At 43.0% G+C, this 24,035-nt stretch overlaps 1 protein-coding gene across 5 annotated transcripts in view; it reads right to left on the bottom strand.

Moving 5' to 3' along the window:
• Nucleotides 1-24,035, bottom strand: part of cracd (capping protein inhibiting regulator of actin dynamics) — a 310,373-nt gene that overhangs the window by 72,824 nt on the left and 213,514 nt on the right. For 4 of the 5 annotated variants that reach the window (XM_078548144.1, XM_078548153.1, XM_078548164.1 and 1 more), the window contains exon 2: nucleotides 21,288-21,456. The exons of the other annotated variant lie outside the window; for it this stretch is intronic. Coding sequence is in view for 1 of the 4 variants with exons in the window: in XM_078548134.1 (XP_078404260.1) it covers nucleotides 21,288-21,456 (169 nt within the window). In the remaining 3 variants the exon portion in view is untranslated. The remainder of the gene's footprint in view (nucleotides 1-21,287; nucleotides 21,457-24,035) is intronic. 5 annotated transcript variants of the gene reach the window in all.

Raw genomic sequence — 24,035 nt, 5'->3', positions numbered from 1 at the left:
TCCTCATTGTAGCTCTTGACAGTTACCTCTATAATTCTTATTTTTGGGCACTCACTCCAAGTCCAAGTTTTGGGAAACCCATTTTAGAAGCATGCCTTGCTTTTCTACAGGTACCAAAATATTTGTGAATCCTCATCTCCAACGTTGTGCTAATGGTTCTACATTTACCTGCTCAAAACACAATGGGCTTTAACAAGAGGCCTCATTAGCTGAATAGCTCAACCCGAAACAACCCTGTCACATGACCTAGACTTCAGCTGTTTGAATTGCTTTCATTATACAGCTTATGGATTCCATCGTCAGTCTGCTGTTTAACATCTGACTGGCAGGCCACACAGAAGCAAGCTCTGGCCAGGTTGGACAACTGGCCCCCATCTATCCTGCATCTGCTGGGGTGATTTTGTACTATCGCCTACAGACATTTCAATCTCTGCGTGCCTACTTCATCTTGGGACATCAATACCACTAGAAAAACGAATCTTGCACCATTGGTTTTCAGCTAGCCAAACTCTGCAAAAGAATTCCTCATTGGACCTTGATTCACAGATTTAGGGAATTGTTATGGTGCAGAAGGAGGCCTTTGATTTCCTTGCCTAACAAAAATCCATCTATCTCTGGCTTAAAAATATTCAATGACCCTGCTTCCACGCAATATGATTCATAAACATGTCACAAGCATATTCTGCAAATACATTCCTTTATATTTATGCAATTATACTATTGATCTTTTTCCAAAATCAGAATGCATCAGTCTGTGGCATTACAATGCTTAAATGCATATATTCATTACTGGGGAACAAAGTTGAAAATGCATTTTTATTATGTATAATACCTTAATGAAAAACAAATACAATTCCTATTCAATTCTCATGCAATTTTTATGCCATGTTTCATTTGTTTTAAATTCTGCAGGCTATTTGTCATCATTGTGGTTGACTAAGTTGAATCTGGAGTAAATTGGTTCTATTGTCTGATATGTAGCTAAAATAATTGACTTCTAATTGTGGGGAAAACTTTTTCCTCCCTGTTTAATATCAGGGTGTCTATAAGACAAAAGACTATATAATTTAAAATCCGGGTTTCAATCTGGATAAAAGTTGTTCTGACAAAGGATTTACTGACATTGGATGGCCCTATGTATTCTCTTAATAACTTTGTAATGTGTTATTGCAATTGACTGGTTCTTGGCTGATCTTTTATACAACAAACAACGTAATATGTAGTTAAAAACAAGTAACTCTGAGAATCTAGGTGCAGAAGTGGAGAATTTCAAGCACTGCTAAAATGAAAGGAGCTGTTCCAGGACACGGGCAGCTCCCTCTCCATTGCAGATGCCCTCAGTGCTGTTCTGGAGACTCAAACTGGGAGATTTCCATCAGGCAGAAAGTTTTAAAATTCCTTCCCTTTAAAGGAAAAAGTGATATTTCTGACTATATTTTTCCATGTAGTATTCCCCTTAGACTTTCTTTCATCTTTAAGACTATCACATTTACAAAATCAATGACCCTCATTTAAGTAAGGGTGTGGCACATGTTTGTGATACATGCAGAATCAGGGTACCTGTGGAAAAGCAAGGCATGCTTCTAAGATGGGTTCCCAAAACTTGGACTTGGAGTGAGTGCCCAAAAATAAGAATCATAGAGGTAACTGTCAAGAGCTACAATGAGGAATTACAAATTGACTTTTCATAAACTTTTTGCCAACATTATTTTTGTAATTTGTGTGTGTTTATGGGGTTAATATTTAAGCAGGTAGATATAGACTCTATTTCCAGCACTTTTCAATCCTTAAACATAATCAATGTTTAAATGAATTAGGGAGATGTGCTAGTATAATGGATTAGTATCTTGAGTTTTCATCTCTAGGATTGGGTTCGAATCAACTTCAGTCTTATGAACAGTGAGGATTATTGCTCTTTTTCATCATGTGATTTAATTCCCCACCTTTTCATTAGGGGGAACACTCTGAGGAGGAGAGAGGTGTGTCCATCAATGTTATGCACTTTGACCAGGATGAAATTGAAAACTACTTTTTAAAAATTGTTTCCTAACAAATTGACACAATATCCTCCAAGGTCTAGTGAACTCTCCACAATATCCTTCTCACTTCATAAGGGCTGCAAAGGAACTCGAAACACAAACAGATCAGCTATGATCTTATTGAATGGCGGAGCAGGCTCGAAGGGCCTGCTCCAATTTTATTTGATCGTAGATACCATGTTAAGATATAAATCAAGATAAGATCAACAGGTTTAAACAGAGACATATGAACCAAATGTTTCTGGAAGCTTTTGAAGTCCAGATTCTAGAGTCAGAAGTATAATCAGGAATACATTATAAAATGCAAAAAAGATAAAGGCAGATGTAACTTCATTTACAAATTTCTAACAAGATGTGAATGAAATATTTTCACACAACTAGGAAGTAAACAATATCGAACTTTTATTATGAATAGCAACATGAAATACTATTACAATAATTGTCATGATTAAGCGGCAGAATTTTACGGCCCTTCCCGTTGGCAGGATTTTCCAGTCCCGCCGAAGCCAATGGACTTTTGAATGGTTCACCGCATTTTACGGCCCTGCCCTCACCGGGACGGAGCCATAGAATTTTGCCCAAGGTAAACAAAATCTGATTTTACTGTTATGATCAGAAGACATGAAGGAATATATATATATAGTATATATATTTGCTATCTATGTTACCCTGGCTACTTTATAAAATTATTATTTTTCTTTTAAAATGAATAAATGGCTGGACTGATAAAATGGCCATTGCTGACCACACGATGGTAGCTCTGGAACTTTCTGAGCAGTCTAGAGGTGGACAAAGGCTAACACATCAAACCCCTGGAATTTAACACTCCTTGCATTGTATAAACATTCCAGCCAAGGCAACACAAAGGATAGTAGACGAGACGTATGCACTGTCATGACAATAGCTGATTGTGGTTGTGAACTCCAGTATTAGATACTATACGGTACTCTGCACTAGTTATGGAGTCACCTGACCTGGTGCTTTAAGGTCAGATAGCATATGTTAGACCTGTCTTGATAGAATTCAGTTACTGCAGATATGTGTTCATGTTAGAAAAATGTGTTATTAATAAAGTTAGCTCAGCTACAATGTAGATAGTCTGTGTGCATCATTGAAACAAAAAAACAAGACATGCACCAGCCAGCAATGGACAAAGGCAGAGTTATTTGTGACTCCTTATCTCCGACGTTGTGCTAAAGATTCTACAGTTACCTGCTCAAAACACAATGGGTTTTAATAAGAGGCCTCATTAGCTGAATAGCTCAACCTGAAACAACCCCGTCACATGACCTAGACGTCAGCTGTTTGAATTGCTTTAATTATACAGCTTTTGGATTCCATCATCAGTTTGCTGTTTAACATCTGACTGGCAGGCCACACAGAAGCAAGCTCTGCCCAGGTTGGCCCCCATCTATCCTGCATCTGCTGGAATGATTTTGTACCATCGCCTACAGACAGTTCAATCTCCACATGCCTACTTCATCTTGGCACATCAATACCACCAGAAAAGCGAATCTTGCACTATTGGTTTTCAGCTAGCCAAACTCTGCAAAAGAATTCCTCATTGGACCTTGACTCACAGAATCACAGAATTGTTATAGTGCAGAAGGAGGCCATTTGGCCCATCGTGTCTGCACTAGCTCTCTGAGCATTTTAACTTAGTGCCAATCTCCTGCCTTTTCCTCTTAAACCTGCACATTGTTACTATTTAAATAATCGTCCAATGCCCTTTTGAATGCCTCAATTGAACCTGCCTCCACCACACTTCCAGGCAGTGCATTCCAAACCCTAACTACTCGCTGTGTGAAAAAGTTTTTTCTCACCTCACATTTTCTTCTTTTGAAAAACACTTTAAAACTGTGCCCTCTGGTTCTTAATCCATTTACGAGCGGGAACAGTTTCTCCCTATCTACACTGTCCAGACCCCTTGTGATTTTGAAAACTTCTATCAAATTGCCTTTTAGCCTCCCCCTCTCCAAGGAAAATAGTCCCAACTTCTCCAATCTTTCACAGAATCACAGAATCACACAGTGCAAAAGAGGCCCTTCGGCCCATCGAGTCTACACCGACATGTGAGAAACACCTGACCTGCCTACCTAACCCCAAGGCCCATAGCCTTGAATGTTATGATGTGCTAAGTGCTCATCCAGGTGCTTTTTAAAGGATGTGAGGCAACCCACCTCCACTACCCTCCCAGGCAGTGCATTCCAGACCGTCACCACCCTCTGGGTAAAAAAGTTTTTCCTTATATCCCCCCTAAAGCTCCTGCCCCACACCTTGAACTTATGCCCCCTTGTGACTGACCCTTCAACTAAGGGGAACAGCTGCTCCCTATCCACCCTGTCCATGCCCCTCATAAACTTGTACACCTCGATCAGGTCGCCCCTCAGTCTTCTCTGCTCCAACAAAAACAACCCAAATCTATCCAACCTCTCTTCATAACTTAAATGTTTCATCCCAGGCAACATCCTGGTGAATCTCCTCTGCACCACCTCCAGTGCAAAAACACCCTTCCTATAATGTGGCGGACAGAACTGCACACAGTACTCCAGCTGTGGCCTCACCAAGGTTCTATATAACTCCAACATGACCTCCCTACTTTTGTAACCTATGCCTCGATTGATAAAGGCAAGTGTCCCATATGCCTTTTTCACCACCCCACTAACATGCCCCTCCGCCTTCAGAGATCTATGGACACACACGCCAAGGTCCCTTTGTTCCTCAGAACTTCCTAGTGTCATGCCGTTCATTGAATACTTCCTTGTCAAATTACTCCTTCCAAAGCGTATCATCTCACATTTTTCAGGGTTAAATTCCATCTGCCACTTATCTGCTTTCTTCATAACTGAAGTGTCTCATCCCGGGGAACATTCTCATAAACATCTTCTGCACACTCTCCAATGCGTTCACATCCTTCCTATAGTGTGGTGCCTAGAACTGTTCACAATACACCAGCTGAGGTCTAACCAGTGTCTTATATAAGATCATCAAAACCTCCCTGCCACTCTATGCTACTATTAATGAAACCTAGAATACTGTATGCTTTAGAAACAGCTCTCTCTACCTGTCCTGCCACCTTTAATGACTTACTTACATATGCACTGGACTCTAGGCCCATATAAAACCATAATTCTAATTTTTATTGTGGTCTCTGCCTTGAACCCCTTTCTTTCCCTCATCCCTCTTGAATGCAAAAAGAGGCGGATGTTACGAATCCCGTTCCCGCGTTTTGTGTGTGTGTTTAAAATAAACCAACCCTCTTATTTTACCTTATCTCGAGTTTGCTGTGGGGTTATTAATAGGAGATTAGATCACTCCAAACTGAAGGGTCGGGGAAATAGGTCACCGCTTATAAAGGAGGAAATCAAAAATCAAAAACACCTTTCTGCTTACGGGTATGGAGTGGAGAAATCAGGGCAGTTCTAAATGAAACCCCCTCCTGTCCATAACAGAAATTGGGAGCTCACATCCAGGATTGATTCAGTTTGAATTTGACTAGGGTCCAAGTTAAGAGATGAGCCACAACTCATATGAACATATGAATTAAGAGCAGGAGTAGGCCACTCAGCCCCTCGAGCCTGCTCTGCCATTCAGTAAGATCATGGCTGATCTGAATGTAACCTCAAACCCACATTCCTGCCTACCCCTGATAACCCTTCATTCCCTTGTTAATCAAGAATCTATCTAGCTCTGCCCTAAAAATATTCAAAGACTCCACTTCCACCGCCTTTTGAGGAAGAGAATTCCAAAGACTCACAATCCTCTGAGAAAAAGAAATTCTCCTAATTTCTGTCTCCTTATTGTTAAACAGTGACCCCTAGTTCTAGATTCTCCCACAAGAGGAAACATCCTCTCCACATCCACCCTGGCAAGTCCCCTCAGGACCTTAACTCAGTGGCTGCAACTAATTTTAAGACAAGTAACTTACCACAGCAAATTCCTTGCCTTAACACTAAGAAAATGGCAACTTTTAATGCCCAAATGTTGGTTCAGCACGAGAATTTAAACAGGGAAAGTTTAGAGACCCTTAGCACAGATCAATTGAAAGCTTAGCTAGAGAGATACAGTTCAAATTGCCCAGAAAAATCAAAAGAAGTGAACTAATGCCAGCATTGGTCTCACATTACCAGTAGAGTGGTAAATGAGGAGCACAATCATGACTCCGAATTCCCTCCTACAGCCAATTTCAAACTAGAAAAACTTAAATTGGAGCTAGAATTTCAAGAGAGGGGAAGAGAGAGAGAAAGGGAAGCTCAGGAAAGAGAGTAGAAGAGAGAGAGAGAGAGAGGGCAAAGGAACAGGAAAGGGAAAGAAAATTCCAGCTCCGAGAATTGGAAACGGACCTAGAAGCTCAAAAGGAGAAGGAGGCCAGGCAATTGGAAACGGCAAGGGAAAATATCTCTCTACCCAGTAGCACCCCTCTAACCTGGAACGACCCTCTGAGGCTGTCAAATATGCGAGATTTCTTCCAAAATTTGAAGAGAGTGATGTGGAGTCATCTTTGTAACACCTTCAAGAAAATAGCAGCACAGCTAAAATGGCCCTCAGAGATCTGGACATTTTTAATTCAAGGGCAGCTGTTGGAGAAGCCCAAGAGCCCAAGCTCCATGCTGCCTCCCGATGTGTCCATGAATTACAAGCAGACTAAGGCTGCCATCTTAAATGTCTATGAATTAGTCCTAGAGGCATACCACCAGCAATTCCGGAATGCTTATAAGAAGCTCACATCGAGTTTGAATAGTAGAAACAAATCGCGTTTGACCGATGGATAAGTTTCCTAAAACTCCACACACCTATGAGGGGTTGCGTGAGCTAGTACTGTTGGAGGAATTAAAAAACTGCCTATCCTCCAATCTGCGAATACAGCTAGAGGAGCAGAGGATCCTCACAGCTAGAGCTGCAGCTGTCAGAGCGGACAGCTATAACCCCACCCATAGGCCTGTAAGCTCAGGGAGACCCTTTCCAAAACATACCCCTGAGCATTGGAAAGATAAGCAGGGCAGCCTAGATAGAAAACACAAAAGTGGGTGCGTGAAGGCCCCAGGTAGCCCAAAAGGAGAACTCCTGGAGGCTGGTGTGTCCTCATTGCAATAGAACAGGCATTTCCAGACCAGAATGCTGGAGATTGTGAGGCAAGCCAGCAGGCCCAGTAGGGCTTTATTTGAGTAGTCCGCTGAAGAACGCCCCAATGGGTAGTACAGCAGAGCAGGCGGAGCCGCTTGCTACAGAAGCTTACCCTTCTGAGGGCATGGCACTCTGTGTGTCTGAGCCGGATAAACTCCCCGAGAGTTTCCAGAGTTTTGTCCACTCAGGAACAGTGTCCCCCTACCCTTCCCAAAATGTGAGCAAGTCAATGGCACTGCTCCAGGAATTAATGTTGGAGGGAAACTTAAGCCTACCCACTATGTTCTCCATGAAGACCAAAGCACTGATCAGCGAAGTGGGAGGAGAATCTGTGTTTGCACCCCTCCATTAGGTCCACCTGGAGTGTGACCTTGTTTCAGGCCCTGTTACAGTAGGAATTGTCCCTAAATTACCAGTAGCAGGAATCGATTTCCTCCTTAGAAATGACCTGGCTGGCAGCAAGGTGCTAGCCAGCAAAATAATTGAGGCTCATACTAAGCAGCAGAAAACTGCAGAAGGACAGAAAGCAGGAGAAGGTCCTGAGGTCCAGAAGAGTGAGGTAGCACCCATAGATCTCGAGTGAGAGCTGCTCAAGGGTAGCAAGTCCGACGCCAGGCCAGTAAAAGTAAAAGAGGTCCAGAGAAGCCCCTAGAATCTGATCCCCTAGATGCCCCAAGTATCTCAGAATTAAATAAGGGCCAGAGACGTCCTGGAGCAGGGAAAGAAATAGTGAGGCAAATGCCCCACGTAACCAAACAGCCTCAAAGAAGACAGGTTCTTAAGCCCAGAAAGGAAAAGGTTAAGGACTTTCCTGAAGTATGGCTAGCGGAAACCTTCTTTCTGATATTAAGTAGGGACAAAGAGAGTTTCCGAGCCAATCAACAGATAGGGATGTCTCACCCATCTGAAAAGCCACTAGAGTGTGTAGCTGGACCTGCGCCCCCACCTGAGGGCAGAAGGGTTCCCCAAGGGACAAGTAGTGTTAGGAGGGGTCAGTATAGTCAGACAAACTGACACCGTTTTCTGCAGCAAAAAGCATGAGTCCAGACGGTTGTGTTGCCTGCTTAGTGTCAGGGTTCAGGACATCTGCTCCGTGCTGGAGAGGGACCTGCAGTGGGAGGGGGAGGACCCAGTCGTTGTGGTCCATGTTGGTACCAAAGACATAGGCAGGACAAAGAAGGAGGTTCTGCTTAGTCAGTATGAGGAGCTTGGCACCAAATTAAGAAGCAGAACCTCAAAGGTCATAATCTCTGGATTTTAACCTGAGCCATGTGCAAATTGGCATACGGCAAATAAGATTAGAGAGATGAATGCGTGGCTCAAAGACTGGTGTGGGAGAAGTGGGTTCCGGCTCATGGGGCACTGGCACCAGTACTAGGGAAAGTGGGATCAGTAGCATTGGGATGGTCTACACCTGAACCATGCTGGGACTGGTATTCTTGCAAGCCTTATAACTAGAGAGGTGGAGAGTGTTTTCAACTAAGCAGTGGGGGCAAGGGATCAAATTTGGGAAGATGTAGTAAATCAAAGAGCAGAGACAAGGCAAAAGAGAAAGGTATTGTTATGGGAAATGAAAAACAGACTGTGACAGGAGGGAGAGTTCTGATCTAACAGTAAATCAACAGATGATACTAGAGGTTACAAAAAGAATAAAAGGATAAAATTAAAGGTTCTGTATCTGAATGCATGAAGCATTCGAAACAAACAGATGAACTGAAAGCACACATAGAAATAAATAAGTCAGAGGCCAGGAATCCTGTGACGAGTAGCTCAACTCCTGACTCCCCAAAGTTTGTCCACCATCTACATGGTACAAGTCAGGAGTGTGATGGGATATTCCCCACTTGCCCGGATGAGTGCAGCTCCCACAACACTCAAGAAGCTTGACATCATCCAGGACTAAGCAGCCCACATGATTGGCACCACATCCACAAACATTCACTCCCTCCGCCACCAACACAATACCAGGAGTGTGTACCATCTGCAAGATACGCTGCAAAAATTCACCAAGGCTCCTTAGACAGCACTTTTCAAACCCACGACCACTACCTTCTAGGAGGACAAGAGCAGAAGATAGATGGGAACACCACCACCAAGTCACTCACCATCCTGAATCGGAAATATATCACCGTTCCTTCACTGTTGCTGGGTCAAAATCCTGTCCTTCCTAACAGCACTGTGGGTATACCTACACAACATGGACTGCAACAGTTCAAGAAGGCAGCTCACCATCACCTTCTCAAGGGCAACTAGGGATGGGCAATAAATGCTGGCCTAGCCAGCGAAGCCCACATCCCCTGAATGAATATAAAAGAGAAAGTACGGTTTGATGGCCATTATAGAGACATGGATTCAGAAGGATATGGATTTGGACCTGAATATTAAAGGGTATAGGACATTTAGGAAGGACAGGAAGCATGGAAAAGATGGGGGGTGGGTGGCTCTGTTAGTTAACAATGGTATTAGCACGATGGAGAGGGATGACCTAAGTTCAGGAAACCAGGAGGTGGAGACAGTTTGGGTAGAGATGAGAAATGGTAAAGGCAAGAATTCACTTGTGCAAGTTGTGTATAGACCCCCCAATAGTAACCACACGCTAGGATGGAGCATAAAGGAAGAAATAATGGGAGCTTGTCAGAAAGGCAAGGCAATAATCATGGGAGATTTTAATCTACATATAGACTGGAAAAGTCAGATGGACAAAGGTAGCCTAGATGAGGAGATCATAGAATGTTTCCCGGATAGTTTCTTAGAGCAGCATGTTCTGGAGCCAACCAGAGAGCAGGCTATACTAGACCGGGCATTATGCAACGAGATGGGATTAATTAATGATCTCATAATGAAGCCACCTCAAGTAGCAGCGACCATAATGTGCTTGAATTTTACATTCAGTTTGAGGGAGAGAGGAGTGGGTACGAGACAATGTTTTTAAACTTAAATGAGGCCAATTATGAGGGCATGAAAGCATGAAGGCATGAAAGCGTTTCTCGAAACGTCAGCTCTTTTCTTCTCCATCGATGCTGCCAGACCTGCTGAGTTTTTCCAGGTAATTCTGTTTTTGTCATGAAAGCAGAGCTGGCTAAAATGAATTGGTAAAAGGATAGGTCAGTAGAGATGCAGTGGCAGACATTTAAGAGGATATTTCAGAATGCACAGAATAGATACATTCCAATGAGTAAGAAAAAATCCAAGGGACAGACGCACCATCCGTGGTTAACTAGAAGGGTTAACGATAGTATCAAACTTAAAGAAAAAATATATGATTGTGCAAAGATAGGTGGAAGGTCAGAAGATTGGACAGAATATAAGGAACAGCAAAGGATGACTAAAAGATTAATAAGGAGGGAAAAACTATAGTACGAGAGAAAGCTAGCCAGAAATATAAAAACAGATGGTAAGAGTTTCTATAAATATTTTAAAAAGAAACGAGTTAACAAAGTGAGTGTTGGCCCTATAGAAAATGAGTCTGGAGAATTGATAATGGGAAACAAGGAAATGGCAGATGAATTGGACAGGTATTTTGCATCAGTCTTCACTGTAGAGGATACAAGTAACATCCCAGAAGCAGCTATAAATCAGGAAATGGAAGGGAAGGAGGAATTCAGGAAAATTACAATCCCCAGAGAAGTGGTACTGAGCAAATTGTTGGAACTGAGGCATGATAAATGCCTGGGTCCTGATGGACTTCATCCTAGGGTCTTAAAAGAAGTGTTTAGTGAGATAGTTGATGCATTAATTTTAATTTTCTGAAACTCTTTTGATTCGGGGAAAGGCCCCATTAAATTGGAAGATAGCAAATGTAACTCCATTACTCAAAAACGGAGGGAGACAGAAAGCAGGAAAATACAGGCCAGTTAGTTTAACATCTGTCATAGGAAAAATGTTAGAAGGTATTATTAAAGAAGCTATAGCAGGTCACTTGAATAAGATCAAGGTCATCAGGCAGAGTCAACATGGTTTTATGAAAGGGAAATCATGTTTAACCAACTTATTGGAGTTCTTTGAAGAAGTAACATATGCTGTGGATAAAGGAGAACAGGTGGATGTACTGTGCTTAGATTTCCTGAAGGCATTTGATAAAGTACCATATCAAAGGTTATTGCATAAACTAAAAGTTCATGGTATAGGGAGTAACATATTGGCATGGATAATTGATTGACTGGCTAACAGGAAGCAGGGAGCTGGCATAAATGGGTCTTTTTCAGGTAGGCAGGATGTAATGAGTGGTGTGCCACAGGGACCAGTGCTGGGACCTCAACAGTTCATAATTTATATAAATGACTTGGATGAAGGGATTGATGGGATGCTTGCCAAATTTGCTGATGACACAAAGATAGGCAGAAAAGTAATTTGTGAAGAGGACATAAGGAGGGTACAAAAAGATATAGATAGGTTAAGTGAGTGGGCAAAGATCTGGCAAATGGGGTATAATGTGAGAAAATGTGAAATTGCCCATTTTGGCAGGAAGAATAAAAGAGAAGCATATCATCTAAATGGTGAAAGATTGCAGAGCTCTGAAATGCAGAGGGATCTGGGTGTCTTAGTGCATGAATCACAAAAGGTTAGCATGCAGGGACAGCAAGTAATTAGGAAAGCTAATAGAATGTTATAATTTATTGTGAGGGGAATTGAATACAAAAGTAGGGGAGTTTATGTTTCAGTTATACTCCACATCTGGAGTACTGTGTACAGTATTGGTCACCTTATTTAAATGCATTGGAAGCAGTTCAGAGAAGGTTTACCAGGCTAATACCTGCAATGAGCGGGTTGTCTTATAATGGAAGGTTAGACAGGCTAGGCTTGTATCCGCTGAAGTTTAGTAGAGTAAGAGGTGGCTTGATTGAAACATATAAGATCCTGAGGGGTCTTGACAGGGTGGATGTCGAGAGGGCGTCACCTCTTGTGGGAGAACTAGGGGGTCACTGTTTAAAAATAAAGGGTCGCCCATTTAAAACGGAGATGAGGCAAAAAAATTTTCTCAGAGGTTCATGAGTCTTTGGAACTCTCTTCCTGGAAAGGTGGTGGAAACAGAGTCTTTGAATATTTTTAAGGCAGATGTGGATAGATTTTTGATAAGCAAGGGGTGATAGGTTATCGGGGGTAGGTAGGATGCAGATCTGAGATTACTATCATATCTGCCATGATCTTATAAAATTGGAGAGCACAGTCAAGGGGCTGAATGGCCTACTCCTGCTCCTTGTTCGTATGTATGTAACCAGTTAGGAGAGCACCCACTCACAAGCCAAAGGCCCCAGCTAGTAAGCTACTGATTGGTTTGGCCAGTACCTTATGACAAATTTAAATGTGGACCAGAAAAATTCCCAAACTGGCCTGGGAAGAGGGAGGGTGATTGCTTACGCAGTTGAAAAGCCACCAGGAGGTACAGCAAGAGCTGACTACCCATCAGGGGGCAGTAGTGTCCCAAAAGACACAACACCTACCCCCCAACTGTCCAGCAGAGGGACCCCTAACCAGATTTGACCCCAAGCTCCCCCACCAGAATGTAGAAACATATGGCGACTGGAAAGAGTTAACCCCCCCATTTAAAATGATCCACAAATCCCCACCTGGCTACAGCACTGTAGCCCTCACCGGTATGGAAGCGGGAGAGGTCCTTACTAGAAAGCCATCTTCCTTTCATCTCAGCCCAGAAAGGCTGGCCCAAGTTCCGGAGCCATCTGCTCGTCTGTTGCCATGCCAACTCAAAGCACCTAGCAACAGGAACTGGAACACTCCAGTTGTGCTAGCGCCTGAACCAGACCCTGTATCTGAAAGCCCTACAGAGACTGAAGTCCCTTTAAAATACCCCAGTCTCCTGACCCTCAGCCTACTCACAGTCCCTGGGTCTGAAAAGCTGAATCCCCAGGTTACCAAGGTGAACAGGCAGGAGCTAAGCTGGATAAAAGCAGCTCAGACCTATGATCCCAGGGCCCGGAACCTACAGAGCGAGATGTCCAGTGTTCCTCTGTGGACTGCCCAGAGCAGCTTGACCATCACTCGCCCCAGAGTGCTAACCACCCTGTAAAACCCCTAGACCCTTTCGAAGGTACTTAATCATGAGGTTGGAATGCCTGAACCCCAACAGAGGGAAGTCAGAACTCTAGCACTGAATTGACTTCCCCAGGCAGGTGAATTTCAAATCCTTCAAAGTCCCCTAAACAGGGCCAGACAAGGTCCTTGCGGATGACTTGTTCAGGGTTTAAATCACAAGATGAAAATGCAGCAGGGAACTGACATTTCCCACGCTAGCTGTGTGTCTGACGTACCCAGTGTGAATGAGAGAATGCATGTGTACTTCTTCACTTCCTATTCTTCCTTCTTAAGACCACACATATATAAAAAAAGAAAATAATTCTTTTTTTTCACCAATGGGGGAGGCGTGTCATGATCAGAAGACATGAAGGCAAATATATATACTTATATATCTACGTCACCCTGCCTATTTTATAAAGTTATTATTTTTCTTTTAAAATGGATAAATGGCTGGACTGATAAAATGGCCACCGCTAACCACATGATGGTAGCTCTGGAACTTTCTGAGCAGTATAAAAGTGGACAAAGGCTAACACATCAAACCCCTGGAATTTAACACTCCTTGCATTGTATAAACATTCCAGCCAAGACAACACGAAGGATAGCAGATGAGACATCTGCACCAGCCAGCTATGGACAAAGGCAGAGTTATTTGTGACTCCTCACCTCCGACGTTGTGCTAATGGTTCTACAGTTACCTGCTCAAAACACAATGGGTTTTAACAAGGGGCCTCATTAGCTGAATAGTTCAACCCAAAACAACCCTGTCACATGACCTAGACATCAGCTGTTTGAATTGCTGTCAGACCTGCTGAGTTTTTCCAGGTATTTTTATTTTTGTTTTGGATTTCCAGCATCCGCAGTTTTTTGCTTTTATCTTAGTGTTTAATTGACTGCCACTTCTCTTCAAGGAATGCCTACCTTGAAGAAGTATTGCTCTTCTCTCCGACAGGATTTCCGTATCTCTCTTTTGCCTTGTTCACCTTCATTGCTTTCCATTTCTCTATTTCACCTCTTTTCTATTTTTTCTTAGTTCTGTTGAAGAGTCATACAGACTCGAAACGTTAACTGTGTTCCTCTCCACAGATGCTGTCAGACCTGCTGAGTTTTTCCAGGTATTTTTATTTTTGTTTTGGATTTCCAGCATCCGCAGTTTTTTGCTTTTATCTTAGTGTTTAATTGACTGCCACTTCTCTTCAAGGAATGCCTACCTTGAAGAAGTATTGCTCTTCTCTCCGACAGGATTTCCGTCTCTCTCTTTTGCCTTGTTCACCTTCATTGCTTTCCATTTCTCTATTTCACTTCTTTTCTATTTTTCCTTAGTTCTGTTGAAGAGTCATACGGACTTGAAACGCTAACTGTGTTCCTCTCCGCAGATGCTGTCAGACCTGTTGAGTTTTTCCAGGTATTTTTATTATTGCTGTTTGAATTGCTGTAATTATACAGCTTTTGGATTCCATCATCAGTTTGCTGTTTAACATCTGACTGGCAGGCCACACAGAAGCAAGCTCTGCCCAGGTTGGACAACTGGCGCACATCTATCCTGACTCAGCTGGGATGATTTTGTACCATCGCCTACAGACAGTTCGATCTCTGCGTGCCTATTTCATCTTGGGACACCAGATGGATTTCAGCTAGCCAAACTCTGCAAAATAATTCCTCATTGGACCTTGATTCACAGAATCACAGAATTGTTATGGAGCAGAAGGAGGCCATTTGGCCCATCGTGTCTGCACTAGCTCTCTGAGCATTTTAACTTAGTTCCCCTTGCCTTTTCCCCTTAACCCTGCACGTTGTTTCTATTTCAATAATCATCCAATGCCTCAATCGAACCTGCCTCCACCACACTTCCAGACAGTGCATTCCAAACCCTAACTACTCGCTGTGTGAAAAAGATTTTAACAGTTTAAAACTGTGCCCTCTGGTTCTCAATCCATTTATGAGCGGGAACAGTTTTTTTTAATTCATTCATAGGATGTGGGCTTCGCTGGCTGGGCCAGCATTTATTGCCCATCCCTAGGTGCCCTTGAGAAGGTTGTGGTGAGCTGCCTTCTTGAACCGCTATCTACTCTGTCCAGACCCTTCATGATTTTGAAAACTTCTATCAAATCTCCTCTTAGCCTTCTCCTCTCCAAGGAAAACAGTCCCAACTTCTCCAATCTCTCCTTATAACTGAAGTGTCTCATCCCTGGAACAATTCTCGTAAACCTCTTCTGCATTCTCTCCAATGTGTTCACATCTTTCCTATAATGTGGCACCCAGGATTGTACACAATACTCCAGCTGAGGTCTAACCAGTGTCTTATATAAACCTTCCTGCTCTTGTACTCTATGCCACTTATTAATGAAACCTAGAATACTGTATGCTTTAGAAACAGCTCTCTCTACCTGTCCTGCCACCTTTAATGACTTACATACATATACACTGGACTCTAGGCTCATGTAAAACCATAATTCTAATTTTTATTGTGGTCTCTGCCTTGAACCCCTTTCTTTCCCTCACCCCTCTTGAATACAAAAAGGGGTGGATGTAACAAACCCTGTTCCAGCATTTTGTGTGTGTGTGTGTTTAAAATAAACCAACCCTCTTATTTTACCTTATCTCGAGTTTGCTGTGGGGTTATTAATAGGAGATTGGACCACTCCAAACTCAAGGGCTGGGGAACATGGGCCTCCACTTTTAAAGGGGAAAATAAAAATTCAAAAATACCTTTCTGTTCACAGATAGGTAGTGAGTGGAGAAATCAGGGCTGTTCAAATTAATCCCCTCCTATGACAAAGTTTAATGCAGTTGCATTCACTGCATTAGTTTTATGATATGCATAAGTGTAAGCATCAGTTGCAAAAGTATAATGTATAAAGTGCTATAGTAACTCAATATTAATATTGCACTAATTTATATTTGAAAATATTATTTTTTTCCATTTTTGTTGATATAGTAAATTTCACTGAAATCATTACAGGTGTTCCAGTTCACTATCTGAGAAGCTTTGGAAAGAATTTCATAAGAGACATTCTACGTAGGCCAGGATCTTTAGGTCGGCAAGCAGGGGGCGGGGCCCGTTCACCGACGCGTAAAATGACGCGGGATGATGTCAGGGGAACTCCTGATGTCACTCTGTGTCATTTCAATTTTTAGGTTGGCGGGGGCGCAGCCGAATCAGCTGTGCACCCGCCGACCTGTCAACTGCCTATTGAGGCCATTTAAAAACTAATTGAAATAGTTAGTGGACCTGCCCGTCCAACCTTAGGGTTGGCGGGCAGGCCGGGAGCCCTGGCAGGCTTCAGAAAAAACATGAAACCTCATCCACAGGTGAGGTTTCATGAGGGATTTTTCATGAGGGATTTTAAAAATTTAATGAAGGTTTGATTAAAAGTGATGGACATGTCCCAACTCATGTGACAGTGTCACATGAGGAGAAATGTCAGGGAAATTTTATTTTTCCACCTGCACCATTTTTAAATTTGGCACTGATCTCCCTGAGGCAGCACTTAGCCTCAAGGAGATCAGTGCGCTCTTTCGCATGCATGTGTGAAAGAGCGCTCTCTCGGTTGAGGGATTCCCCCCCCTCCCGCCCGCACAGGGAGTGCATAGCACTTCCTGGCAGACATCACGCTGGGTGGGTCTTAATTGGCCCACGCACGTAAAATGGCGGCGCACCCCCAATTGGGGGCGCCGATCGGAGGTGTGCCGGCACGCACCCGCTCCTGAACTTCCCCCCCGACAGGGGGAAAATTCTTCCCATAGTGTTTGCCTGAGAATGGATTGCAAATTAAAGGCTCAACATTCTCCTCAACATGGCCTTAAGTGACTATGCAGACTGGCAAGATCTGTGTAATGGTATTCTGGTGCAGAAACGAGAATGTTGAAAGCGATTAATTTAACTCTTAGTGATGGGACAAAACAGGTGACATTGGATTGTCCACATGTTATACATTTTGCTCAATCTCCCTTTCCATTGACCTCTGCTGCCTACATGGACTTAGTTGAGTGTCTTCACTTTCCACTAGGAACTTTGTGTTGAGCAGAAATCTTCTTCTTTCAATCACAACGTCCCTGAACTTGGCTGATGAGAGCATGGGTGGAATTTTCTGTGCCCGCTGGCATCGGGCATCATGGCGAGTATGAGGGAACAATATGGCAGGTAGGCCAAAAGTTGGCTTCACGAAATCGTGAAATCAGTTTGCAATTGCCTGCTCTGCCTATCAATGGCGAGCTGCGTTTCCCGCTATCAGATGACAGGAACTTCATTGTAATATATCAGTATATCATTATAAGCCCAGTTTGCCAGAATCATCACCCCACACTGGATCATCCGCCCACGCCAACGTGTTTCACAACTGTACATAAGCAACGTGAATTTGATGAGCTGCAGTTCACTCAGGAATTCGAGGTTTGGTGCCTACCTTGCTTCGGGCAGCACTCACGATTATCAGTGCCTGGCTTCGCAGGCAGCATCACATCACTTTTTTTTATTCATTCAGGGGATGTGGGCTTCGCTGGCTAGGCCAGCATTTATTGCCCATCCCTAGTTGCCTTTGAGAAGGTGGTGGTGAGCTACCTTCTTGAACCGCTGCAGTCCATGTGGTGTAGGTACACCCACAGTGCTGTTAGGAATGGAGTTTCAGGATTTTGACCCAGCAACAGTGAAGGAAGGCCTGCCAGCGAAATGGTGTGTTTCCCGGGAATGCATGATTGAGGCAGCGGGTTTGTGACGATGCGGAGTGAAAAGCCGCCATTGTGGTCAGCGGATAAAATGTTCTTTTTCCTGCCCTCTACAGCACTTAGTGCAAATCTGGGATAATTCCACCTCATGATAAAAATAAGAATTATGGCTTCATGTGAGTCCAGAGGAATTCTTTCACTGAGTTTGGCTGACTGAAAACCGATGAGGTAAGATTTGCTTTTCCGGTGGTTTTGATGTCCCAGATGAAGCAGGCATGCAGTAATTGAATCAATTCTGTAGGCGATGGTAGAAAATTGTCCCAGCAGAATCAGGTTACATGTGGGCCAGTTGTCCAACCTGGCCATCCATTGTACATATAAGGACCGTGTTTTGTTGAATGCAAAATTGTACATGAACTGAAAAGATTACATATCAATGACAACTGTCCAAAAATTGGAAAACGAAATACTGATTTTAAATTGTAGTGATAGCAATTCATTAGTCACAACACAATTTTAACATATTTCCAAGGATCTACATTACATACAATTTCTGATGGTAGTAACAGTGACTGTAACATCTGAAGTACGAGAGGTAAATCCATGATCAAATATAAAAATTAACAAAATTGGTAGAGTCAAATGTCGGTCAAGCGTTCTATTCAAATATTTTGGTTCCCTCAATTATCCTCACATTAGTGTTTTCCTCCTTGGTTGCATCCAGGTCCTGAACTTTGAATCATTTTTTTATTGAACTTGAGTTTGTTATCTGGCCACTTACTGGATGTTGTTGGTGCTCTTCATGCAGATCTTGTATATTCATGCAATCCTAGAAAAATGTACTATCCTTTGGCTACAATGCACCAATGGTTTCAATTGTTTTCAGTTGTAGATGTCTGACTGTTGTGCCTCAAAATAATTCTTTCTACTTAGTGGGCATTTTGAGTGCCACAGTTGAAATATGAAGGGAAAAAACGTTGCGAGACAGTACCTTTATATTCTATCCCTTCATCTCTGTAGCTAGAAATGTACAGAATCTATGGAATCAGATAGAAATACCTAGTCTATTTTCTGCCTCACAGACATCAGAGTGTGGAAGCCTAGTCTTTATGAAACTGGACGAGCCTCATGGAGGTTGTGATTTCAAATCTTGTTAAATTTGTGAAATTAAATTCCATGGGCAGAATTTTGCCCTTGTCAGACTGGTGCGGTGAGCGGGCCTAGGAGCAGTCACGAAGCTGACCGCCACCCATGATTGGGCCCCAACCTCCATTTCACACTGACTGGCCAATTAATGCATGCTGCAGTGCTGAGTGCTGCTGGGGTGGGGTGGGAGGAGGGCGAGCACACAAGTTCACACACGCGCGCGAGTACGCGCAATGAAAGCTCCCTGAGGTACAGAACCGCCTCAGGGAGTTGAAGGTTTATAACTGTCAAAATAAAGAATTAAAGAATAATGAAAACATGTCTCCTCATCTGACTCTGTCATATGAGCAGGGACATGTTAAACATGAGTTTTAAAAGCTTTTACTTTTTTAATCACTGGTCGAAACCTCATCCTGCCCATGGATGAGGTTCGGCTAAAAATGCAAAGGCCGCTTGGCCTATTCGCCCGCCCGCCAACCAAACAGTTTGACGGGCAGCGAAAAATTTGATTCAATTAATTGATTAAAGGCCTTAATAGGCTGCTTGATTGTCGGTTGCGCGCCCGCCCAGTGAAATATCGCAAGAGTCCACGATGGTATCGGGATGCTCTATTTTATTCTTGTTCGGGTCGGGCACACGCCCGCCCAATGAGAGAAAAATTTAGGCCCATCATAAATCTAGTAACTTAAAGTACTTTTTAGTGAAGGGGTCTTATCACCTTTACACCTTCCAGGCCTACACAACTTTAAATGCTCTCTGAAGTGACCTAGTGAGCTACTGTTGTATGACAACCATCAAAAATCAGAACAATAAGATTAACAGGGTCTGCCACAAGACTCAGGCAATCTCAACCTAACACTAGGCTATTTTTCATTCCTGGGATGTCATTGTTGCTGATAAGGCTGTATTTATTGCCCATCCCTAGTTGCCTTGAGGACGGGATCTTCTTCTTGAACCACTGAAGACTATGTGTTGTAGTTCAGTTCTGTTAGTTGGAGCGCTCCAGGATTTTGTTTCAGTGATGAACAAATAGGTCAAAGTCAGAAAAGTGTGTGATTTAGAAGGGAACGCAAAGAAATGCCCTTTTCCTTCTAGGTGGTAAAAGTCACAGGTTTGGGAGGGTCTGCTGAAGAAGTCAGGCTGGCTGTGTTCAGAAAAAGGTGGGCTACACACGGTCTAACCCACAATCCTTAAAGGAACCTCTGGGGTCCTCCACCAAAAAGTTATGAAATACTTTCTTAAATGTTGAACCAAAGAACCTTGCCAGCTCCTGCTCAGCTTCCTCCTTATCACTTCCCCATTCATCCTTGACCATCTCCTCTCACTCTTGATCGCCTCCCCCTCACAAGACCTATGTGAAGGCCTCTGCTGCTGATGCTCTGGTTCAAAATTCAATGTTGGTTCACTGACAAACTGCCTGAGGACGCCCATCGGTCATTAATTGGCTGCAGGGTGGCTGACTGGAATGGTAATGGGCTCCCCGCCAACTTTTTAGTCAGAGTGGGAGGACCACGGTGCCCTGTTAAATCCAGCTCTATGTTACCGAGAAGGGGTCTCATGGATGCATAAGTGGCTCCATTAAACTGAAATGACCTGGTGAGCTGATCTGAATTGTTAGGTTTTGGTAAAACAACAATGTAGCAACTATGTATTGTATATATTCAGTAAGTAGGAGGCTATCCAATGGTTAGAAGCTCCAAGTCACCTTCTGATGAGAATGACTAGAGGCTGCAGAAGATCAAAATGACTAAAATGGTTTGATGAGAGTTGAAAATAAACATTAATGTATTATAATTCCATGTGTAAACTTGAAATCCATACAGCTGGTAGCTGAACTGAAAGTCTTGTCTTACTGAGTTGTTCAAAATGTTATTTTCAGAATTTCCATGCCAATATCTGAAAATGGCATGTTCTGATCACGTATGAATATTTTGTGTATATTGCACAGGCTAAGTTCAGAGTGCACCATACTCTTACACCTTTCCTTTCAGCATCTTTGTTCTATTCCTGTTTTTAGCGATGCCAACACTCTATACCAATTAAGGAAATTAGCTTTAGTAATTGAGTCTGCTGTTACATGTTTCCTTAAATTACCCCTTGCTGTACCTTCACTTCACCTTGCTGCCAATTTTTCAAACCAAGAATCAATATGAATGGTCAAAACCATTACTGAATGTAACATAAATCAGAGTCATTGGTTCATGACTTTACTACACTATAGGACTTCTATAATTTGTTTAAGCTGCAATGAAAAGATGTAGTTCATGGAGTTTTTTTTACCTTAATTCATCTTCAGATTCCCCATCAGCTGAGCCAATGCCATTTCGAACATCCCCAGTGGATTGGCTGGATTTTAGATTTACTTTCTCAGGAATTACGGGTGGTACCTTCCTTCGTTTTTTACCGAACAGTTTCCTTAATGGTTGGAATTTGCCCTGCTTTTTCTTTTCTGTTAATTACAAGGATCAGATACATTTTATGTATACTGATTACTGTAGTGCCAAGGGATCAATGCTAAGTACACAGTATAAACAGTATTGTACAATCATATAGAAAACATGGTCAAAGTGCAATTACTAGATCAAACAGACATCTTATGTAGAATCATACTAGAGTTTCTCCCATTTAAAAAATAACCTGTATACATGTTGGATGCATTCGTCTTTAGTGCAGTGTCAAGGTTTTATAAGGCCATGTCACTCTAAGGCCATTTGAAATTAGGTGTCAGAATTTACAATCATCCTGCTGTGACATGGAAATGCTCGCTACAAACAATAGTACCTCCTACTACAGTACTGTACCTCAATGGCAATGGGTATGATGTGCTACAGTGTGTCCCTTTGGGCATTGATAGAATAAGGTTTTGTACACCCAGATTCTCTGGGATGAAATATGTCTTGGGCGGTAGAGTAAAATGGGCATAATGAATCGGCAGTCAGTTTTACACTCCACCTGAAAAAGAAAATCAAGGGAGGTATAAAATGCAGATTCATTATCACCTGTTTAGTGCTTTGATTGAAGGACAATTTCATCCCCATGTGTGTGCGCACATGCACACACAGACACACACACGCACACATACACACAATTTGACAGGTTATTCCCGTCAGTTTAGCCGGATTGTCTAGGACTAAAAACAAATTCAGTTACCTAAAAGAGTTGCAATGATTGAAGTGTCAAATAATGCAAATCACAAAAACCAGATAAAAACACTGATGATAACAGCAATGGCCTCATTTCTAATCTTTTGTAAGTTCAGATATAAAACCATCATTAGCATTGTATACCAGATTTAATGCAGACATAAAACCATCATTAGCATTGTATACCAGATTTAATGCAGACTAATTGGATAAGGTGTCAATTAGCACTTAGCAATAGCACAGATACTTCTTTTTTTCCCTCTTATTCCAGAAAGTTTTAAATTAATAAAGAATTCTTAAAGAGTTGTCTAAAGAATTCTGGGATTGAATCATGCAAGACAAAGGTGACATGCAAACACATAAAACAAAGCTGCACATTTCAAACCTGTGCAATCCCACTATTTTGTTGGCAAGTTATAAATAAAAATGAAAAATAGGCAAATAATTCATGTTTTTGACAAAGGGGGTCTTCCTCACCCCCCCCCCCCACTCCACGCCAAGGTGTGGGGTATGGGATGCATGGGGGGGGGGGGGGGGGGGTAAGGGAGGGTGAGGGGTGAGGGCTGGAGGGCCTTTCTGTTTTTATTATAACTCGGGCCAAGTCTCACAGCACCAAGGTGGGCCTTAGAAACAGCCTACCTCTGCACCCAACAACCCCTGACTCTAAACATTTTCCCCTGGTCAGTTAGCCCAACCCCCACCCCACCACCCCCGCCCCCAGACAATGAAAATCCTGTCCTTGTAGGCAAGGACAAGAGAGAGTGAGGGTGTCTCCATCTTGAGGCACCCTCTCCACAACTTTCAAAGGTATTAAACTAAAAAAGAGTCTCAGCTGAAGGGCCACAATGTTCAGAGCTGTAGTAAGACAAGTGGGGAGGCCTCAAAGCCTGGCCTAGGCTTCAACATCTTGTGGGGGGAGGTGGTGGGCATATAGGACAACCGGTAAATTTCAGTTGGCCTCTGTTAATTGGCCTTTATAAGCCATTTACTTACCCTAATTGGCTACCTGTCACTTGTGGGCAGGTAGCCCTTCCGTCCCCAATTGGGAAAATGGTCCCAGGGTGTCCTAGTGTCAACAAACTGACACTCTGGTCAGCAATGCAAGTTTTCATGCCCGCCTGCCTCTGTACTCACCCCCATATATCCTGTAAGAGCAACTGGGGAGGGACAGAGAAAAACACAAACTGGGTGAGAGTGGGAGAGAAACAACAAACCGGGGAAGGGGGGCGTTTGGAGAGAGAAGCCCAAACAGAGACACAAAGAGAAAAATACACGTGGGGAGGGACAGAGAGTGAGAGTGAAAGATCAACTGGGGGAGGGAGAGGGAAATATCAAACTTGGGGAGGGGGAGAAGGAAATATCAAGCTGGGGGAGGGAGAGAAGGAAATATCAAGCTGGGGGAGTGCGGTGGAGTACCATGTACCTTTAAGAGAATGTGAATGGAGTAACCAAATGACAGTACTGACCAATCATTGCACAGCGCAGGCTACTGGTTAACTGGAAGTCTAGAGCTGGAGGTGGTTGTGGGAGCACGCAAGGATTTAGTGCTCTGCCTTCTGTTGCAATAAACAATCACAGTTTGTTCTTATGTCAGTCTCTCTCCATTATTGATTGCGAGCTTCAACTAATAAGTGTGTATGAAGGCATGCAATTCGAGTTTACTTGACTAGTGAACTCACAGACTCAAGACATAAATGGGAGGGGGAGAAGGAAGCACAAACTGAATCGAGAGGGAATTCATATCAGCATGTGATGTATACTGTTGTGTTTTATTACAGGTGTCAGACAGCTTTGGTGCTTCCCTCTCTGAGAATTGAACTTCACCTCCCTGAAACTGGGCTTCAGTGGTATGCTGTTCGAGTCAGTGAATTAAATTAGATTGAGG

Source organism: Cetorhinus maximus, chromosome 1, assembly GCF_964194155.1.
Source record: "Cetorhinus maximus chromosome 1, sCetMax3.hap1.1, whole genome shotgun sequence".
NCBI classification, from domain to species: Eukaryota; Metazoa; Chordata; class Chondrichthyes; order Lamniformes; family Cetorhinidae; genus Cetorhinus; species Cetorhinus maximus.
The sequence above is the reverse complement of the archived record's forward strand: the minus strand, read 5'-3'. Positions and strand labels throughout refer to the sequence as shown.